Source organism: Anomaloglossus baeobatrachus, chromosome 3, assembly GCF_048569485.1.
Source record: "Anomaloglossus baeobatrachus isolate aAnoBae1 chromosome 3, aAnoBae1.hap1, whole genome shotgun sequence".
Lineage (NCBI taxonomy): Eukaryota > Metazoa > Chordata > Amphibia > Anura > Aromobatidae > Anomaloglossus > Anomaloglossus baeobatrachus.
The window spans coordinates 247,255,302-247,278,328 of NC_134355.1; the positions used below are offsets into that span (position 1 = coordinate 247,255,302).

The 23,027-nt window shown below is 42.1% G+C and overlaps 1 protein-coding gene across 4 annotated transcripts in view; it reads left to right on the plus strand.

Moving 5' to 3' along the window:
• Nucleotides 1-23,027, plus strand: part of AGPAT4 (1-acylglycerol-3-phosphate O-acyltransferase 4) — a 342,565-nt gene that overhangs the window by 273,778 nt on the left and 45,760 nt on the right. For all 4 annotated transcript variants that reach the window (XM_075338227.1, XM_075338226.1, XM_075338225.1 and 1 more), the window contains one exon: nucleotides 704-857. In XM_075338227.1, the coding sequence (XP_075194342.1) occupies nucleotides 704-857 (154 nt within the window). The remainder of the gene's footprint in view (nucleotides 1-703; nucleotides 858-23,027) is intronic.

Genomic DNA, 23,027 nt, shown 5'->3' on the forward strand with positions numbered 1-23,027 from the left:
GGATCCGAGCAGCCCGGCTGCTGACGCGGGGGCGGCACATGCTAAGGAAAGGATATCTTATTGATTTGTATTTTATATTGTTTCAAGTAGAAATAGATAACCTGAATACATTAAAAAAAAATCACAAAATTATTAGCAGTTATTAGAACAAGCAGAACCTATTAGTGAGTAAATAAATAGGATCTTTTTATAATGATGATCAATGCTATATAGCCAAAATAAGGCATTCTAATACTTTACAGAAAGCCCTCTAACTCTTCTCTGGTAAGTTCTCAATTGCTTATTAATGTGATATAATATTTAACCATAGGGATTGGACTCTAATTTAAAAATTCAAAATTAACCTTCTCAGTATGCTTCACCTAAACGTGGGCTTCATCAGGGCAATGAAACTTATGAAGCCTAAGTTTGGGTGAAACATGTTGGGAGGCTAATCTTGAGTTTTTAAATAGCGATTTATGCTAATGGTTAAATATTCTAATATCACAATAATAAGCAATTAAGCACTTTCAGGGGACAGTTTTACTTCATGCAATCAATAAGACCACATAATGATAATCCAGAATAGTGTGTATTATGTTATTTGACTTATTAGTTGGAGTTCCTAATCTTTTATAAATATTTTACACCTATGAAATAAATCAATACAGTGTTTGCACAAAACTAAAAAAATTCTCTCATTTACCGTTTCTTCTGTTCTCAGTTTCTAATACATTGTGAGGGTACACGTTTCACGGAGAAAAAACATGAAATCAGTATGCAAGTTGCTGAAGCCAAAGGCCTTCCTAAGCTGAAACATCATCTACTACCCAGAACGAAAGGATTCGCAGTCACTGTGCAAAGTTTGAGAAATGTAGGTAAGGAAAGCTCGTGTTTGTGTCATTTCAAATTTTGAGCCACCTTAGTTATCTAATCTGTGTAAAAGAAAAGCTGGTTTTGTTACACATAACTATCACAGCCAGTGCAGATTAAAGAAATCTGGGCTCTGATGGTGTTATGGTCAAGGAGGCCAAATGTTTCCATTTGAACACAATCTACTGACAGCAAAAGGGGTCTCTTCTCAAAAATTGGCTTTTTCTTGAGCCCCCTTCACATGTCCATTGAAAAAACGCAAGTGCTGCATGGTCCATTTTGTCAATCCATGTGGCCATGCGTGTGTGTCATCCGCATGCCATATGTGTGACATCTGTGTGATATCTATGTGACACGTACGGGAAAAAAACGCATGACACTGAAATAAATGTTTTTATATGTTAAAGATGTACAAAGATAGCTAGCGAAATGGATCAATTGATAGATGTACAAATAGATGGATGATAGATAATAAATACTTAGCTACATAGCATGTGCAGCTGTTAGCCAAATAAATAATTAAATGAAAAAATTACGCATGTAAAGCAGACCGCTATGAGCTGCAGCCCTCAGCTGTCTTCTGTACCTTGCCTGGTTCTCAAAAATAGAGGGGATCCCACTCTGTTTTTTTAATTATTTATTTAAGTAATTAAAAAAATGTATCTTTTATTTTTAAAGACACCCACCAACTCTTGCTCTTAATCACCAATTTATTTAAAAAAAAAAAAAAAGCCATGAAGATTTGATGAAATCCAACAAATCCAAAAAAGAACTCCAAAGACATAAAAAGAGAGACTTAAAGAAATAAAGGCAGGACACAGTCCCTCATTCACCAATGTATTCCCAAAACAACTCCCACACAGTTTGGACATAGTCCACATGGAAGTTTCACAATGTTCCCCCTGTTCAGTTGCTCAGGGTATGGAGCCTCATTCAAAGATCAAAGTCCCATAGGCAATAACAGCAGCTACTGCTGAGTTTCTTGCTGCACTGCGTGAGAGGTGGCAAGTGTGCTGAGTGGTGATGTCATCAGTTTACCACAGTTCACAGCAGCTGGCTCACATAGAAGGTAGCACGAGAACTGGCTGCCATGAACTGCGGTAACCTTATGACATCACCAGTCATCCCTACTGCCGGCTCTTGCAGGTTGGTGTTTTTAAAATAAAATTTTTGTGGGGGGGTTTCTGTTTACATCTACTGGGTTAGTAATAGGGATGTCTGATGGATGCCTGTCCATTACTAACTTGTGGGCTTGATGCCAGATAACCATTCACAGCTGACATCAACCTCATAAACCATTACCCCAATTGCACTAGGGCAACTGAGAAGTGGACAGGCAAAAAGCCAGATTTGGTGCATCTAATGTATGCACCACTTCTGGGGCAGCTGTGGGCTGCTATTTTTAGGCTGGGAAGGGCCCAATAACCATGGGCCTTCCCACCCTGATAATACCGGCCTCCAAATGTCTGCTTTACCTTTGCTGGTTATCAAAAATATGGGGAACGCCATTCCGTTTTTTTTTAAATTAATTTCCGTGCAGCTGTCGCACTGCTTCCGGTCGTGCTCATTAAAGCTTATGAATGTTCACTGCTTCCCCTGCGCCCCCTATGTGACAGCATCTGTGATTTATTGCAATTATACTAGCTGTCAGGGTCCCCGAAGTGAAGTGTAAAATTATAATATAATAATGGGAAAAATATACAGAGGGTCCTTTTATGGTCAAGAGACCGCTGACATTCCCGTAGATATCCCATTCAAAAGTAAATGCCTTCCCTTATCCAGAGATAGTGGCAACCCAAGAACTGAGAGCCACTACCCCAAGAGTTCAGGAAGAAAAAATCTGGGAAACCCAGAAAAAAGAGCACAAGAGTGGTTGGTAACTAACAGGCGGCAACCCCCTAACTATGTATACACACACATAGAAGTAGCGGTGGAGCGTGCCTACTCTACCTAGACGCCTCGTCACCACCTAAGAAACTAGCTAGCCTCAAAGATGAAGAAAGGAATCCTAACTTGCCTCAGAGCAGCCCCAAAGGGATAGTTACAGCCCCCAACATATATTGATGATGCTATAAGAAGCGAACAAGACATAGTTGGTTAGGAATAGATTTGAGTAAAGAGAGGCCCTGCTAATTAAGACACAAAAGGATAGGTTAGATGGTGCAGCCAGCAAAACCCCTAATATATGCCAACTCCTGATGATCACAATTCCCTTAGGACCACACAATCCTCCACCCAGTACATCAGGGAACTCTTGTGCAGGGCACCATCCAAAAGAGGTTGTCTCAAAAATTGGGTAAATAGCAAAAGCCATAGGCAGAAAAATATTCAATGTCCAACAGGACTAATAGTGAGCAGTCCAATGATGTGGTAAACAAACTGTATACTAAATATAACAAAACGTAAATATGCAACAGTAGTGGAAAAAGGTCTTCACTGGATTCTCAGCAATGTCCTCTTATTAAAGCTCATCAGTGTGAACACAATGGAGCACAAGACGCATATATGACTGAAAAACGCAGGACAATGTTCAGAAAGAGAGAAAAAACTCCACTAAACGTTTTTTCCACTAAGAATGAACAGTCTTCATAGCATTTCAAAACTAATTGAAACAGAATTAAAATAAACATTGCAGATAAAAGAAAAATGCATGAAAACTATTCAGTAACAGGCTAGAAAACAAAGTACTTATCCCAGGCTCCAAAAGCGAGATCAGGATGACTAGGGAGAAAGGCAAAAATTGAATCCACAGAAGCAGACAAATTGTAGCAAACAACACTGGCGATCTCCAAGAGAAGAAGACCAGCTGGAGCACGCTGAAGTGTCCAGTGGGTCACAGACACACGCCGACATAACAGGAGGACCTGGTGTTCAAGACATGTTCACTGGAAACAATATCACCAGCGTTTGCTTGAGGCGAAATGTCTTCCTTTATACACCAAGGACTGGACATGATTGACCCACTGTAATTAGAATCAAGTCCCGCACCTGTCTCACTGACAAGCACAGAACCTCACTGACTTCCAGCACTGGCCAATAGAGGGAGCCCAGAAACATCCTCAGGAAGAATCTTAACCCCTTCACAACCAGCAACAGCCAAACCAACAGAAACACCATCCATAACAGGGTCCCCCATATCTTGCTACCCAGCGTAGATAAAGCAGACAGCTATGTTTCATCTTGGCTGTGTATCAAAATACAAGAGACCCCATGCAGGTTTTTTAAATCATTTGAATACATTTTTTTTAAAAAATGGTGTGGGGTCCCCCCGAATTTGTATTCCCAACCAAAATAAAGTGGACAGTTGGGGACTGGTATTCTCAGGAAGCTGAGGCCATTGTTTTTTGGCCCCCCCAGCCTAAAAATAGCAGCCTGCAGCCACTGCAGAATTGGCACATCCATTAGATGCACCAATCCTGGCGCTTACCCAGCTCATCCTATTGTCCTGGCGCAGTCGTAATTGGGGTAATATAAGGGGTTAATGAGAGCTGTGTTTGCTAAAAAATAACAGCGAACACGAAGCCCTGAATTACTGGGAGAGGTGTCTCTGAGACCTCTCATTATTAATTCTATAAGAGGAAAGAAATATAAAACACAGAGAAAAATCCTTTATTTAAAAAAACAGCAAAAAACCCACACTTTCTCCAATTTATTAATCCTCAAAACACCCCTGCAGGTCCAGCGTAATCCACACCACAGCATCCCACTACAATCCTGGCTCTGCTGCATCCTGAGGTTGCAGTGCACAGTCAGATTAGAAAACATGATTGCTCACTGCGGCCTGTGGGACACACTGATGGAGCCGCAGCTGTAAGGCCAGTTACGTCAGTGATTGAGGTCACAGCTGTCTGTTTCCATGGGGTTCCAGCTGTGACCTCAGGTGAAATCGCTATATCACTATCATTAGGTTATGTGTGCATGTTGAGTATTTAGTTGCAGACATTTCTAAACCAAATCTGCATCTACTGGCAGAAAAACGCACCAAAAATGTGATGCGGTTTTGGCACGCTTTTCTGCCAGGAGATGCAGATTTATATAACGTAAACATATTCCACAGAACTTTACAATTAAGCTGGGTCTAAAAAACATAAAAGCCATTCAATCACACCAAGATGTACCTCAATATGGCCCCTAACTCTAACTTACTTCTTTATGTGCCCATCCAGGCCTCAAATGAAATGGACATGAAACAGGAAACGACGCTTAGCTCATAATGAAACCTTTTTGGGTCTGTGACAGAGCAGTGGCCATTTTGTTTTTTTGTTTGGTTGATCCTCATGTGTTCAAATTCTTGGGAACCAGCAAATTTCAGGAAATTTGACTCAAAATTGATATTTGGCAAATCGATACGCTCAAGACAGCATTATTTCTTCTTGATTTATGATGTGTTGCATTAGATTTAATTAGAGTTCAGACAAAATTGTATTCCATTGATTCTATTAAAACCTAAGCTCTAACGGAAGACACAGCTAACTACTTCCTGTGACACAGGGGGGTCTGAAACTCGACTGGGTATATGGGTTGCACATAGAAAAAAAGTGACATTTTTATTGGTACCATATTTATTTTTCTCTAATAATTTTATTAATAATCATAATTTTGTACCATACAGTGTACTGGAAAACGGCAAAAAAATTCCAAGTGCAGAAAAATGGCAAATAAAGTGCGATTGCATGATGGTTTTTGAGATATTTTCTTCACTGTGTTCATTATATGGTAAAACTGATAAGTCAGTGGGATGCTTCAGGTCGTTACGAGTTCGTAGACTCCAAACATGTATAGGTTTGCTTTTATCTAGGGGTTAAAAAAAAAAAAAAAATCAGAAGTTTGTCCGAAAAGAGTGGTGCACTTTTTGCGCCATTTTCCTTGACCCGTAGTATTCTCATTTTTCGTGATCTGTGGCTCAATGATAGCTTATTTTTTGCATCTTGAGCTGACGTTTTTGCGCAGATGCTACGTTTTGATCGCCTGTTATTGCATTATGCGCAAAATTTATTCCATAATGGAATACCTATAGGGATGCGTCTGATTCACTCCAAATTTATTCTGGAGGAGGACAACATACCCAAATATATAGCTAATATCATTAACAGCTATTTTAGCATCAAGAAGAACGAGGATACCTGAGAGTGATGATACAGCCTGCAAAGAGCCTTCATGTCAACATCATCAAGCCTGTCTAGTAATATATGAAGACATCACAGGAAAAGGCAGCCTACCTTGCCAACACCAGGTCACAAAACCAGTGCACTACTGGATGCTGGAGATCCCCATAATATAGGTGGAGCAATCCCCACCTTTATCATGGTGGTCTGATACATTCTGTAGTGCACTGGTATTGTGAGATGGTGGTAAGTAAAACTTCCTTTTTTTTCTGTGATCTTTTTTTATTTTCATGTCCTTTTCGGTAAGTTGGGAATATATGAAGAGACAGACGGATTTGCGCAAGCCTAGATCTACAGAAGATCTATGGTTAGTGCTCCAAGATGTTTGGAACAATCTTCCTACAATGTCTCCTCAAAAACTTTGTACAAATGTACCTAGAACTGCTCACAGCAAATATTGATGTAATATAGATTTCTCTTTAAATTACACAGGTATGCAAATTTGGGGTTTACCAAAAGTATTTCAAATCCAGTGACTGATTTTTATGTTTTCTTATGCCCTGATTTTTTTATATATGGATTTTGCACAAAACGCATGTGAAATTACGTACAAGCAATATGAACAAGAAAAATCTTTATTGTGGCCAAAAATGTGCACAATATTATATATAAAAATGTATATGACATTAATTCTGCAACTTTATTGGAATTTTATTCTCAAGCTATTTCCTTTTTCTCTTCAAAGCTTCTCTTAATACCTTTCTCTTATAGAAGGGCTGTGGATCTTCTCTGTGTAGCATCCAGCAGTAGTTCCCCATCATATTCCTGTTCCATGTACCTTGGTATTGTCGTTCCATCTTCTTGTTATCTTGATGAAATCTTTATCCTTGCTCTTCACTAACAGCACCAAGACTTTCAGGAAAGTGGTTCAAGTGGAAATGTAAAAAATGTAACTTTAAATTTAGCTTTGAAACATTTCAGCATTTTCTCCACAATGGACTTTAATTTTGGATCTTTGTTGTTTACTAGAAAATATTCACAACTTCTTTAAAATAATCGCTGGCCCTTTTCTCAACAGCTTTCATTTTAGTTTTGAACACATGATCCTTTATGAGTTTCCAAATATCTGGACCAACAAAAATGCCTTCCTTCAATTCTTCTTTTGATAGTCCCTTAAACTTAGTACACAAACTACTTCATCAGTCAAAGCTTAATGTGGAGTGGTGGCAGGGTTTTGGGATCAACTAAACTTTCCTCAACTATGTTCTTGAGTCCAGGTTGCAAAGATGTTCTCGATGGCCAACGTTTTTGGCTCCAGTGATGAGTCCATCCTGGCTGTCCTATTCACACAAAAAGCATGGGTACTTTGTGTATCCTCCTTGCTGCTCAAGGAGCAAAAAGAGAACTTTCAGATCACTACATATTGACCATCCTTGCTCCTAGTAATTATGTTTCTTGAGAATACTGTGAAGTTCTCATAGCTTTCTTTCAAATGCACAGAATAATTTTCAGGCACTGAAGCAGACTTGCTGCCATTGTGCAGTAGCACAGCTTTTAGACTTTTTTAGGATGAATTAATAAACCATTTCGACTCGCTGACATTGTACTCAATGTTACACTTTCTGAAAATGTTCTGAAAATCTTTTCTGCCCACAGCAGCCAATCGTAGCACAGCATCCATTAATTTCTAACCAATCTAATTACACCAAAATCATCCACCAAAGGTCACACAAAGGGGTCAAAGTATGGTGCAGAAAAAAAAGCCTGTGGAGTCAGTGTTTGTGAACAAACTCTACATGATGGATTTTTTTATATTATTACTGACTTCAGTGATCTCAAGTGTATAATAATCACTTCTTACTTTTCAAACAATCTTATTCCTGCAGATTTACTTTGTATTTTGTTAATTAAAAACAAAACTATTACCAATTCTATTTTCCTAGTAAAGGACTTGAACTTCAATGAGTCTAATTGCTGACATTTGGTAAATAAGCCATGGTGTTAGGAAGGGTATAAGAGGAGCTCTAAGATGGTAAGCCATTTTGGGCCATTATTTGGCCCCCAGATTCTATAACAACCCATCGGCATCAGTAACTGTGATACAGGGAGACCTCTCCCTTTTGCCAAATCCTGTAGATGTTGTGGTCGCTGATGAACACTGCCAGGATCGGATCAGCATTAGCACTGATCCTGGCTGTTGAGGCTTTAGCAAAGCTAAGAAAAACAGTGCTGGGAGATCAGACTGACAAAAATGTACATCGCAGAGTGGAACTAACTGATACCGAGAATCAATTGATATCATTACTAAACGTCTTCATATCACAGTTAGTGTGGCAACACTTTACTGTGTCACCACTGCCTTTAACTTTTTTAATATTTTAATGCATGAGAATACATTCAATGCATCATATTTTCTAGACAGTGAACCACTATTTTTATGGCATGTGTATGGTATTAGAGCTAAGATCATATAATATTGGTGCGGTTTCTAAAAAGAAAACAAGCTTTTTATCTGAACAAGCCTTCTAAATATACCGTAATATTCCAAATCTGCAGACATCACATTCTAGGTTCTAAATATAAGGTATAATTCATCATGACTTCTCCAGGGTTTGGGAATCATTTCTTTCTCCAAACTGCTATAAGACCAGCTGCCGCAGTCCCATGTAGAAGATAATTAACACTGAAGGATTGGCCTCTAATCTGATACACTGAATTACCAGTTGAACGTAATGGTTTAGATAATGAAAATAATTGAATAAAGGAATGGTTGATGATGAAATCCCAAACAATCCTATTAGAAGACGAGATGGGGCCTGTTAGCATTATTCCAGCATGACTTTTATCTGTAGTACAAAGTAGGCTCACAGTGTAATCATGAGCTAACCCAAGGTGTAAGAAGTGGTGTTTCGTTCTGCCATGCAGCAAAGAAATAATCAAAGTGTGTTTATCATTTTACAGAATTTTAACCATTATAAGTTATTCTCTTTATTCTGTCATTTAAGGCCGCTTTACACGCTACGACATCGCTGAAGCGATGTCGTTGGGGTCACGGAATTTGTGACGCACATCCGACCGCGTTAGCGATGTCGTTGCGTGTGACACCTATGAGCGATTTTGAATCATCGCAAAAACGTTCAAAATCGCTAATCGGTGACATGGGGGTCCATTCCCAATTATCGTTGCTGCTGCAGGTACGATGTTGTTCATTGTTCCTGTGGCAGCACACATCGCTGTGTGTGACACCGCAGAAATGAGGAACCTCTCCTTACCTGCGGCCACCGGCAATGAGGAACGAAGGAGGTGGGCGGGATGTTACGTTCCGCTGATCTCCGTCCCTCCTCTTCTATTGGGTGGCCGCTTAGTGACATCGCTGTGACACCGAACAAACCGCTCCCTTAGAAAGGAGGCTCTTCACCGGCAACAGCGATGTCGCTAAGCAGGTAAGTAGTGTGACAGGTCCGGGCGATGTTCTGCACCACGGGCAGCGATTTGCCTGTGACGCACAACCGATAGAGGCGGGAACGCACGCTAGCGATATCGGTAATGATATCGCAGCATGTAAAGCGGCCTTTAGGTGCCATAGAAGCAGTAGCGGACATCCTGCAAGTGAAGTGCCAGTTCAGCTTTACAGGGACTCGTGGGGGGAGGTCACCCAATCACACGTTTCTCTGATTCTGGGGTTTATCATTTTACTTTCTTTTATTGTAGATTTGTAGATTCTAATTTTCCAACTAGGGATGTTGGGAGAAGGGCCACTTATGTCTTTGTTTACTTATAATTAATTCAGTGTTCAAACTCACAACTTAGTGAGCCTCAGTTGCAAAATATGAGGGTTCTTATTATATCTAAATGGCTAAATGATATTCTTTACAGGCATATTGTACTGATAGGGAGAGATGCATCTCCAGATACCAGTATATCTAGTACAAAATACAAGAATAAAAAACGATAAAATAATTACAATAATCACACTTTTAATAGTTTTTTAATATATATAAATATACAGTACGTATATATATCCAATGTATAAAGCTGAGTGTATGTATGTATGTATGTAATGTAGCGGGGTGGGGGTCCCCCAGGACTACAAAAACGCCGTGACTCAAATAGTCCGATCCAAACAGCTTTATTGTCCTTGCTGTACATGTAAATTCCTCCGAAACACAGCCGGGTTATGCACCGTCCATATGGGTCACCGTCACACAGGCACCCCTTGCCGTAGGAGACGGTCTTACGATGCCCGTTCGGCTGTTCCAGGAGGGTCCACAAACTTATAAGCGCCCCACGCCAGCCTGGAGCTTTTCCAGGCTTCCGGCTCTGCAGCTTACAGAGCAGACTCTATTACAAGTTCATAGTGGAAGTTAACCACTTTCCTTACTCTCTGGCACCTGCCAGCAGACACCTCTAGCTGAGGTTCCTTCTCGGCCCCAGGGCCATCTGCAGACCACGGGTCTGTGTCTCCTCCAGGAGAGGTTCGGCCCTACAGCCCTGGTCTGTCTGCACTCACCTCAGTCTCGGCTCAGACTTAACATCGGAGCCTTGTGCTCAGCCTCCACACAAGCTGCTCCATGCAGAGCTCTCGGCTCTTCTCTCACTCTCTCCCAGCACACACACGCTGGAAGTCTAGAGCTAGTCTCTATCTAGACTGCCCTAGACACACTCAGAGCTTCCCTGCTCTCACTTGTTTCCAGTCCACACACTGGACATCTGGAGCTATTCTCTATCTAGGCTGCCCTAGACACACTCCACCCAGGTTCTGAGACTGGATTGCTTTAACCCCTCGAGCCACACCCACAGGTGGAGGTCTGTGAATCTCAGCCCTACAGAGCACCTTCGGATTATTAAAGGGAACCTGACCCTTATGTGTAGCAAGAAGCCTTTGTGGACTACAAGTCTCATAGCAACCTTTCTCGTCTAGATATCGCAGATACCTTCTCCACTGTGACATATAGCGATCATTTACCACGTTGGTGGTCGCTACGTCACATATCCCCCCCCTCTGTTCAAACTTGTGGGGTTGAACACTCGATACCCTCGAGGGGCGCCCGAGACAGGGCATCAGGGCCACTGCGCGCTAACAGGCAAGAAGGCCCCTCAGGACACCCTCGAGCTTCCGGCGTCGCCAGACCGCCCGTCAGCAAAGCCGGCACAGGAAACGCACTTCCCAGACACGGTCCCCGACCAGACCCATCCCACCGAGGCTGTCGCCTAAGGTCTGTGCAAGAGGGAGATTCTCCCCTAGTCGGCACCATCGTCCTGTCAGTCTCTGAGCTACCCTGACCACTAGGGGCCTCCCTATCGAGGAGCCTCTGTGAGGAGATGATAGACGAGACGCCATAACTAGGTCGTCCGCATGAGCCGTTCACCGCTCTCTCACGGGCTCTTCTACCCGGGCATCTTCGTCTAGGTCTCGGATAGCGTACTTTCTTATCAGCGTCTGTGGCTGACGCTGCAGCCCTCCTTTCATTCAGTCCTTCAGATTGTGTCTCGCAGGACGGAGACCCTTCAGAGTCCGTACTATAGCCTGATAAATATCCGGGTCCTCTGTGACCCCGGCCCATTTTATCAACAGACTCACTTTCGCCCTCTGAGGTAACCTGTTCATCGAGCGAGCTACCTTCCTCTTCGGGTCCATAGCCCCTATAGGGTCGCCATCCCCCACCAACTTGGCGGAGTTGGTTCGCAATTCTCTGTCTTTCTAAATTCAACTGTTTTAAGTCATCCAAGTATCCCAGGCTATTCTAGGAGGACTCGCATATCGGCAACACACTCTGTCGTTCCCGCAATGGCACCGGGAACCATACCGATTTCACAGGGTAGCCTGGCTTCATTATGAATATCAATTCTTACTCTCGTCACGCCAGTTTTATCCACCATCTCCTGCATGGCTCTTCCATGTCTTCCAATAAGCCTCATAACCATCTCCTTGGGCACTTGGATGCTCTCTTCAACAAACTCTAATAACCGTCGAGCGGTCTTCACCGCTTCTGCAGTTTTTCCATAGATCCGGAAGGTTCCGCTGTCTTTTTCGAAGTGAACAGCTGTAACCCCTGGAACCTTCCTGGCTTTCTTAATGTTATTTCTTAGCGCTCTCAATGCCAGCCTGATCAATGTTGTCTTCACAACCACCACTTCTTGAAACCCTGAGGTCAGCTGCGCTAAGCGTCTGGCCTCTGCCTCCTTCCTGGCAGTGATGAGCCACTTCGTACAAAGACACCGGAGGTGCATGTCACTTAGGATGGCCACTCGCTTCTTTGTGACGTCACTAAAAGAGCACACCACCAACCGATTAGTCTCTGCGGCAAAGTACACTTTACAGGCCCCTACGGCCTTCTGGAATCTCTCATGCACATGCACCCTCTCACAGGCACAGGCTTCTCTTAAGTTCTCTGGCACGTCTATCCAGCACTTGAAGACTGGTTTGCTTCCTTCACTGTTAAGGACACTAGACTGGTCCTGAGGTCTCTTGTCTTCCTCCATGTTCTTGGTCTTACCCACTGAGCCAGTCAGGTTCTCAGCTCCTGATGAGACCTTATGTCCGATTTTCACCTCTTCCTCCGAGGCTCTTTCCATTTTTATAGCACTAGCCGTGTCTTGGGACTTCACTGCATTCACTCCAACTTCCTCTTGGATCTCTGCAGGGACACCCGCTGCCTTCTCTTGGGCACTTACAGCATCACCCTCTACCAGGGTGTCACTCCCTTCAGCACGGTACTCTGTTCTTCTTAGAACCTTGGCACCATTTTCAACATTCAGTACCTCAACACTGGGTAGCTTACCGGTCCGCTCACCAGGACCTTTGTGGATTTGTACTCCACCAATACTGTCTAGGTTTACTTCTCCTATATTACTCTGTAGTATATCATCTCCTACAGCGCTTTCATCCGACAGACCACCAGCTTCATGCTTGGAGATTATAGAAGACACCGCCATTACTTCTTTGGTCGGTTCTTTCCCTGCAATTCTGTTGTTACAATGTGTCAGTTCCAGCACAGACACATCCTCCTTTTGCATGCTTTTGCTATTCGACTCTACATTAGCGGTTGCTATCGGCAACGTGCCTTTCTCAACCTTCTCTGCACACTCAGATTCTGGAAGGGAATCCGCACTGTGGGCAGAAATACAGGACCCTGTCTCTACCTGGTCCGTATTTTCGTAGATTGTAGCTAGCTCCGCCCCTCTGCACCAGTTGCGCCTTCGGCGACTGGAGGAGTATTTCCCCTCTTTGCTCATCAGTCTGTCACTGTACTCATTCGTCACTTTAGTAACGTCAGTGTCTATTGTGGAGTCAACGTCACTCCCTCTGGTGTTCTGGACTACCACCCCCCCATTTAACCAGGTGTCGGACCCCTTGTCTAGAGCTCTCCCGTTTTCAACGGTCACCCTACCATTGGTTACTTTAACGGTCATGTCGCTAAGTTGGGCCAGTCCCCCATTATCTTTGGTCACCCCCAACTTAGGACTGTCCTTACGTGGAGGTACCTCCTCCTCAGTGTACCTCAATGTCCCACCGGGAACCTGTATAACCTCTTGCGGAAAAGAGGCTTCCGTAGACAGGAGCCGACTTATTCCTGTGCAATCAGTCCCGGCCTCTGTCTTCCATAAGTCCCGAAAGAACTCAAAGTCCTGTCCTATGACAACCGGATATAGCAGATCTGGAGCTACACCCACATCAGGGCGCCCCATACGTTTGGCCGTCTGAATCATCACCCTGGCCAGAGGATATTCCTTAGTGGTCTCATGAAAAAGAAGAAAGAACAAACGATCGAAGCCCAATAAATTTTATACAAAAATAATTTTTTATTTTACAAGTGATGATATAAGTGTTACAGTGGGCACAATTTATGCATCATATATATCATAGAATATACATTTAATTCACACAGCGGAACTATAAAGTTGTGACCGCAAAAATGTATCCCCTTATAGTATATATCCACCAGTCATACATATAGTGTCCATATTAATCAATTAGGAATTATGGTACTCAAAAGTATCCAGCATATAAACAGTATATATACCATTAATTTGTATACAAATAATTTGAACAGATAACCAGCCGGGATCACTATATATCAGATTTTACCCGATATTGATGTCAAAAATTTAATTAATGAAAGCCTCTATATTATATGCTGGATATTAAGATTTTAGTCAGTGATACTGTACCAAATCTCAAAGGAGGTGGATGATCTCATAAATTATAGCATGTCTATATGCTAGGATTCACCTAAAAAGAGGTTTTATCAAGCAGGCAGCGGGGATCACTCTCTCATAATTCAATGATATAAACCATGCCTGATCAAAAAAGGGGGGGCCTTGGTAACATATGTTATATATTAGATCAGATATCTAGATCCTGCAAGCCTCCAATCCACATACCATACTGGGTGTACGGCTTCCAAAACAGGCACATATATTATGGTGATACTATTTGTCTCCACTAGTAGTTAATATACAACCGGACTAGCATGCACTCTTATAGTTTATAGTAAATTGCCCTGGTCAAAATACACCAAGATATAGAGTATATGTTTTATATATCACTGCATGCAATATGCCGCACAGCAGTACTACCAAGTAAACGGCAGGGATTACCATACCGTTGGTTTAACTAGTGGAAAGAAACAGACCCATATCGTCCATATAAACTGTCCGTGTTATAAGAACACCAAGCAGCCACACCACATGCAGGCTGAAGTTCCCTTAGGCTATCGTTGTTACAGCAGGTCACAACCACATTCAATAATAAATAGTGAAACATATAGATTATAATTACCGCTTGTGTAGAAGACTCCCGACACGTGTTTCGGCTCTCTACCTTCGTCAGGGGGCGTGTCTAATCACCCAGGAGCTCCGGCTTTAAATACTGCCGGTCTCCAATCGTCATTCGACCCCTCAAATGACGCGCGCGTTGTCATGGCGCCTTGCCGACGCCGATCCAGCTGCCGCGTCACCAGACATCAGCCCCAGGGTATTGTAACCCGGGAGTGAAATACCAGTATAGACACAGCAGATGGATCAGGGCCGGCCACCAGTGACAGCCGTGCGTGCAGGTATCGAATGAAAATATATGTGCAAACTACCATATTTAAGTGATATCAACAAGTGATCTGGAAAATATGTCATCTCATGAAACAAGAAAATACATGAAGATTATATGTATATATGTGCATCTCCATATTTTTAAGCACATATATTTTGACGGAAGGTATTACACCGAAAAGAACATAAACTAGTGTATTTATGCACATCTCTAGAACACGTATCACATGAAGATGGAAGAGGTCCCCCATACACCAGGCAACCATAGTAATTGCTGTTTAGCATTTTCTGTATATCCACAGAGCCTCATCATTCGACCATCTTCGTTGTATATACTGATAAACAAAGTATGAGTGTCAAATCCTCCATCTCCTCCTTTTACTCTCCTCCGTCAAACAATATATCATTATTCATGAGAACACATTTCCAGATGGCTAAAAATAATAAAACAAAGGGGTAAATTAGACAAAAATTAATTACCACATATATAAGTTAAAAAAATAGATGCATATACAGCACAAAGATATATATATATGACCTATAGGGCAGCATGTGTACTATAGAAATGACGCGAAACTAATATTTTCATTGAGGCCAGATGGACACACAGTACCCAATGTGTATATCCATCTGGCCTCAAGTTGGGCCAATCTCCTGCTGATCTCACCACCTCTCAACCCCAGATCAATTTGGTCGATACCTTTCACCTTCAATAAACCACTATTACAAGAGTGAAATATAGCAAAATGTCTTGGAAGGGTTTTTAGATCTTCAATATTAGTCGCATTACGTGCTGCCTCAATCCCCAATATATGCTCACGAGTACGTACCTTCAACTGACGAGTCGTGAGTCCAATATAGATTTTAGGACAAGGACATGTTGCATAATATATAACAGCTCGAGAGTTGCATGTTATATATTTCCGTATCTCGTACGTTTTAAGATTTTTAGCGTCAGTGAAGGTACTCTCACGGCATATATTGGGGCATGCGACGCATCCTCCACATGGAAAACAACCCATTTTCACATTGGGTTTAAAATTACCCAAAAATGTGGGGTCTCTCTTGTTACTCCCATAGTGGCTCCGGATCAAATGATCCCGAAGATTTTTATTTCTACGCATGGTGATTGATATCTTCTCGGGAACAATTTTGTTGAGGGTGGGGTCAGCTTGGAGTATAGGCCATGCCTTCTCCAGACAATCTCGTATGGATGGAATTTGAGCACAATAGTTGGTCACAAAGCGAATTTTATCATTTGACTCAGATTTCGGTTGAGAGTATAACAGTGAATTCCTAGATGAATGTTTGGCTCTATGGTATGCTTTTTTTATTATTCTCCCACTATATCCTCGTTCTTTAAATCGAGCCCGGAGAATCTGAGCCTGTTGTTCGAAATCCACATCAGTCGAGCAGATTCTCCTAAGTCGGAGAAACTGTCCGACTGGTACCGATCTGATCATAAACTGAGGATGAGCCGAAGATGCATGAAGGAGCATATTTGTTGAAGTCGGTTTGCGATATAGATCCGACTGCAGGAAACCATCATCATCCTTCCGTATCAATACATCCAGGAATTCAATCTGTCTAGAAGACCACTGAAACGTGATCTTGATGTTGCGTCCCCCCGAATTAATTCCCTGCATAAATAAATTAAGTTCCTCAACCGACCCCTGCCAGATCATGAAGATATCGTCGATGTACCGCGCCCAAAAAAGGACGCGGTCCATCAACGGCTGCTGATCTGACAGGAGTAGGTCCCTTTCCCACAGCCCCAGGAATAAATTAGCATATGAGGGGGCAAAAGATGCCCCCATTGCAGTACCCTGGAGCTGTAGGTAAAAGGAACCCATAAAAATAAAAAAATTATGTGTAAGGGAAAATTCGAGGAGACGCAACACCAACTCACGAAATTCCGAGGGCATATCGGCCATATCCAAATAAAATTTGGTGGCTTCAATGCCATCTCTATGAATAATGCTGGTGTATAGCGACTCAACGTCGCCAGTCACCAGAATTGTATCATTGCCAACAAATAAACCGTCGATCTTCTTAAGGAAGTCTCCGGTATCCTTGATATGTGATGGCAAACTTTCAACCATCGGCTGAAGAATGGAATCGATCCAACGGTTGACTTTTTCAAGGAAATTGCCACACCCTGATATAATAGGTCTTCCTGGGGGTGTAGAGGCATTTTTGTGTACTTTGGGCAATAAATAAAAGGTGGCAATTGTTGGTTCAGCCACCAGTAGTGCCGAAGCCAGCCCCTTGTCGACAACACTGCCATCAGCCGCCTCACCGATGATTTTTCTAAGTTGTGAGGTAAATGAGGAGAGGGGATTGAAAGTCATTTTTTTATAACATGTTTCATTTTTCAATTGTTTAAATGCCTCTCTCTCATACATTTTGGTGGGCCAGATGACGATGTTGCCGCCCTTGTCCGCTGGCTTCATCACCACCCCTGGGAGCTCCTTGAGTTCCCGTAGTCTCAGACGTTCAGCTCTAGACAGATTGTCCTTCTGCTTTAAAGGAGAAATCTTCTCCAATTCCCTAGTGACTACCTTGACAAATAGTTCCACATTGGCACAAGTTGCCAACGGGGGGAATTTTTTGGAACGAGGTTTGATGGAGGAAGGGATCTTACCGCAAATCTCCGTGTCATGTTCTTCAGCCAACTCCTGAAGTATATTTATCGCAGTTTGTTCCTCTGCTGTAGGAAATAAAGAGTGTAACGTGTCATCAAAGAAATGTTTTTTAAAAATAATAGACCTTGCAAATATATGCAGGTCTTTGATGACAGAAAACAAATCCATATTCGCAGTAGGGGAAAAGGACAACCCCCTTTCCAACAAATGCAAATCAGTGCTGGATAATCGATACGAGCTTAAATTGATTACCTTATTATCTGCTTTACGATATCCAGATCCATTTTTGTAATTAAAGAATTTGCGGTTTGATCGGTTTCCTCCATCCAATCTCGCTCCGGAACGTGTGATAACTCCAGACATGGAATTGTCGGAGACATCACTCGTGGTTATCAAGGATGATTGTGACGATGTCCTACTAAATCCCGGATTAACATCATTGGGTCTCCTCCATGCATAAACCAATTTCTTTTGAAAATCGCCTTGGTCTCTATTCAATTTAGAGGCCTGAGTAGAGTGTATCTTTTTGACCACCTGCTCAAGTTTTTTCGTCAATGTGTCATCAAAGCTCTTAAGCCTGTCTTCAGGACATATGGATCTAAATTCACTTTGCTTTTGATCCAATATTTTGTCTAGTTTGGTTATAGAAGACGTATCAAGTTCAATAAGCAACTGCATAAGTGTATTTTATAATTAACCGTTGTATTTCAGCAGCCATGTATGTTCAATGGCTAAATCAAGTGGAGCAAGTGTTCGGTGGGTCAATAACCGGCACTAACAATGAAGAGGCACATGGCCTGGATGACATGTTTGCTGAAATACAACGGTTAATTATAAAACGCACGCGATTATGGTGGAATAGGGCACTATTGGAACGTTATATTGCTAAGAAGCTTATTCCTAGAGGCCTGCGTATTAGGGTTACTCCTTCCTTTGTGGTTGATGAGGAATCCTTTATTGACAAATGGGAAGACACCTGCAATATATGTTCAAATACACTTATGCAGTTGCTTATTGAACTTGATACGTCTTCTATAACCAAACTAGACAAAATATTGGATCAAAAGCAAAGTGAATTTAGATCCATATGTCCTGAAGACAGGCTTAAGAGCTTTGATGACACATTGACGAAAAAACTTGAGCAGGTGGTCAAAAAGATACACTCTACTCAGGCCTCTAAATTGAATAGAGACCAAGGCGATTTTCAAAAGAAATTGGTTTATGCATGGAGGAGACCCAATGATGTTAATCCGGGATTTAGTAGGACATCGTCACAATCATCCTTGATAACCACGAGTGATGTCTCCGACAATTCCATGTCTGGAGTTATCACACGTTCCGGAGCGAGATTGGATGGAGGAAACCGATCAAACCGCAAATTCTTTAATTACAAAAATGGATCTGGATATCGTAAAGCAGATAATAAGGTAATCAATTTAAGCTCGTATCGATTATCCAGCACTGATTTGCATTTGTTGGAAAGGGGGTTGTCCTTTTCCCCTACTGCGAATATGGATTTGTTTTCTGTCATCAAAGACCTGCATATATTTGCAAGGTCTATTATTTTTAAAAAACATTTCTTTGATGACACGTTACACTCTGTATTTCCTACAGCAGAGGAACAAACTGCGATAAATATACTTCAGGAGTTGGCTGAAGAACATGACACGGAGATTTGCGGTAAGATCCCTTCCTCCATCAAACCTCGTTCCAAAAAATTCCCCCCGTTGGCAACTTGTGCCAATGTGGAACTATTTGTCAAGGTAGTCACTAGGGAATTGGAGAAGATTTCTCCTTTAAAGCAGAAGGACAATCTGTCTAGAGCTGAACGTCTGAGACTACGGGAACTCAAGGAGCTCCCAGGGGTGGTGATGAAGCCAGCGGACAAGGGCGGCAACATCGTCATCTGGCCCACCAAAATGTATGAGAGAGAGGCATTTAAACAATTGAAAAATGAAACATGTTATAAAAAAATGACTTTCAATCCCCTCTCCTCATTTACCTCACAACTTAGAAAAATCATCGGTGAGGCGGCTGATGGCGGTGTTGTCGACAAGGGGCTGGCTTCGGCACTACTGGTGGCTGAACCAACAATTGCCACCTTTTATTTATTGCCCAAAGTACACAAAAATGCCTCTACACCCCCAGGAAGACCTATTATATCAGGGTGTGGCAATTTCCTTGAAAAAGTCAACCGTTGGATCGATTCCATTCTTCAGCCGATGGTTGAAAGTTTGCCATCACATATCAAGGATACCGGAGACTTCCTTAAGAAGATCGACGGTTTATTTGTTGGCAATGATACAATTCTGGTGACTGGCGACGTTGAGTCGCTATACACCAGCATTATTCATAGAGATGGCATTGAAGCCACCAAATTTTATTTGGATATGGCCGATATGCCCTCGGAATTTCGTGAGTTGGTGTTGCGTCTCCTCGAATTTTCCCTTACACATAATTTTTTTATTTTTATGGGTTCCTTTTACCTACAGCTCCAGGGTACTGCAATGGGGGCGTCTTTTGCCCCCTCATATGCTAATTTATTCCTGGGGCTGTGGGAAAGGGACCTACTCCTGTCAGATCAGCAGCCGTTGATGGACCGCGTCCTTTTTTGGGCGCGGTACATCGACGATATCTTCATGATCTGGCAGGGGTCGGTTGAGGAACTTAATTTATTTATGCAGGGAATTAATTCGGGGGGAGGCAACATCAAGATCACGTTTCAGTGGTCTTCTAGACAGATTGAATTCCTGGATGTATTGATATGGAAGGATGATGATGGTTTCCTGCAGTCGGATCTATATCGCAAACCGACTTCAACAAATATGCTCCTTCATGCATCTTCGGCTCATCCTCAGTTTATGATCAGATCGGTACCAGTCGGACAGTTTCTCCGACTTAGGAGAATCTGCTCGACTGATGTGGATTTCGAACAACAGGCTCAGATTCTCCGGGCTCGATTTAAAGAACGAGGATATAGTGGGAGAATAATAAAAAAAGCATACCATAGAGCCAAACATTCATCTAGGAATTCACTGTTATACTCTCAACCGAAATCTGAGTCAAATGATAAAATTCGCTTTGTGACCAACTATTGTGCTCAAATTCCATCCATACGAGATTGTCTGGAGAAGGCATGGCCTATACTCCAAGCTGACCCCACCCTCAACAAAATTGTTCCCGAGAAGATATCAATCACCATGCGTAGAAATAAAAATCTTCGGGATCATTTGATCCGGAGCCACTATGGGAGTAACAAGAGAGACCCCACATTTTTGGGTAATTTTAAACCCAATGTGAAAATGGGTTGTTTTCCATGTGGAGGATGCGTCGCATGCCCCAATATATGCCGTGAGAGTACCTTCACTGACGCTAAAAATCTTAAAACGTACGAGATACGGAAATATATAACATGCAACTCTCGAGCTGTTATATATTATGCAACATGTCCTTGTCCTAAAATCTATATTGGACTCACGACTCGTCAGTTGAAGGTACGTACTCGTGAGCATATATTGGGGATTGAGGCAGCACGTAATGCGACTAATATTGAAGATCTAAAAACCCTTCCAAGACATTTTGCTATATTTCACTCTTGTAATAGTGGTTTATTGAAGGTGAAAGGTATCGACCAAATTGATCTGGGGTTGAGAGGTGGTGAGATCAGCAGGAGATTGGCCCAACTTGAGGCCAGATGGATATACACATTGGGTACTGTGTGTCCATCTGGCCTCAATGAAAATATTAGTTTCGCGTCATTTCTATAGTACACATGCTGCCCTATAGGTCATATATATATATCTTTGTGCTGTATATGCATCTATTTTTTTAACTTATATATGTGGTAATTAATTTTTGTCTAATTTACCCCTTTGTTTTATTATTTTTAGCCATCTGGAAATGTGTTCTCATGAATAATGATATATTGTTTGACGGAGGAGAGTAAAAGGAGGAGATGGAGGATTTGACATCTCATACTTTGTTTATCAGTATATACAACGAAGATGGTCGAATGATGAGGCTCTGTGGATATACAGAAAATGCTAAACAGCAATTACTATGGTTGCCTGGTGTATGGGGGACCTCTTCCATCTTCATGTGATACGTGTTCTAGAGATGTGCATAAATACACTAGTTTATGTTCTTTTCGGTGTAATACCTTCCGTCAAAATATATGTGCTTAAAAATATGGAGATGCACATATATACATATAATCTTCATGTATTTTCTTGTTTCATGAGATGACATATTTTCCAGATCACTTGTTGATATCACTTAAATATGGTAGTTTGCACATATATTTTCATTCGATACCTGCACGCACGGCTGTCACTGGTGGCCGGCCCTGATCCATCTGCTGTGTCTATACTGGTATTTCACTCCCGGGTTACAATACCCTGGGGCTGATGTCTGGTGACGCGGCAGCTGGATCGGCGTCGGCAAGGCGCCATGACAACGCGCGCGTCATTTGAGGGGTCGAATGACGATTGGAGACCGGCAGTATTTAAAGCCGGAGCTCCTGGGTGATTAGACACGCCCCCTGACGAAGGTAGAGAGCCGAAACACGTGTCGGGAGTCTTCTACACAAGCGGTAATTATAATCTATATGTTTCACTATTTATTATTGAATGTGGTTGTGACCTGCTGTAACAACGATAGCCTAAGGGAACTTCAGCCTGCATGTGGTGTGGCTGCTTGGTGTTCTTATAACACGGACAGTTTATATGGACGATATGGGTCTGTTTCTTTCCACTAGTTAAACCAACGGTATGGTAATCCCTGCCGTTTACTTGGTAGTACTGCTGTGCGGCATATTGCATGCAGTGATATATAAAACATATACTCTATATCTTGGTGTATTTTGACCAGGGCAATTTACTATAAACTATAAGAGTGCATGCTAGTCCGGTTGTATATTAACTACTAGTGGAGACAAATAGTATCACCATAATATATGTGCCTGTTTTGGAAGCCGTACACCCAGTATGGTATGTGGATTGGAGGCTTGCAGGATCTAGATATCTGATCTAATATATAACATATGTTACCAAGGCCCCCCCTTTTTTGATCAGGCATGGTTTATATCATTGAATTATGAGAGAGTGATCCCCGCTGCCTGCTTGATAAAACCTCTTTTTAGGTGAATCCTAGCATATAGACATGCTATAATTTATGAGATCATCCACCTCCTTTGAGATTTGGTACAGTATCACTGACTAAAATCTTAATATCCAGCATATAATATAGAGGCTTTCATTAATTAAATTTTTGACATCAATATCGGGTAAAATCTGATATATAGTGATCCCGGCTGGTTATCTGTTCAAATTATTTGTATACAAATTAATGGTATATATACTGTTTATATGCTGGATAC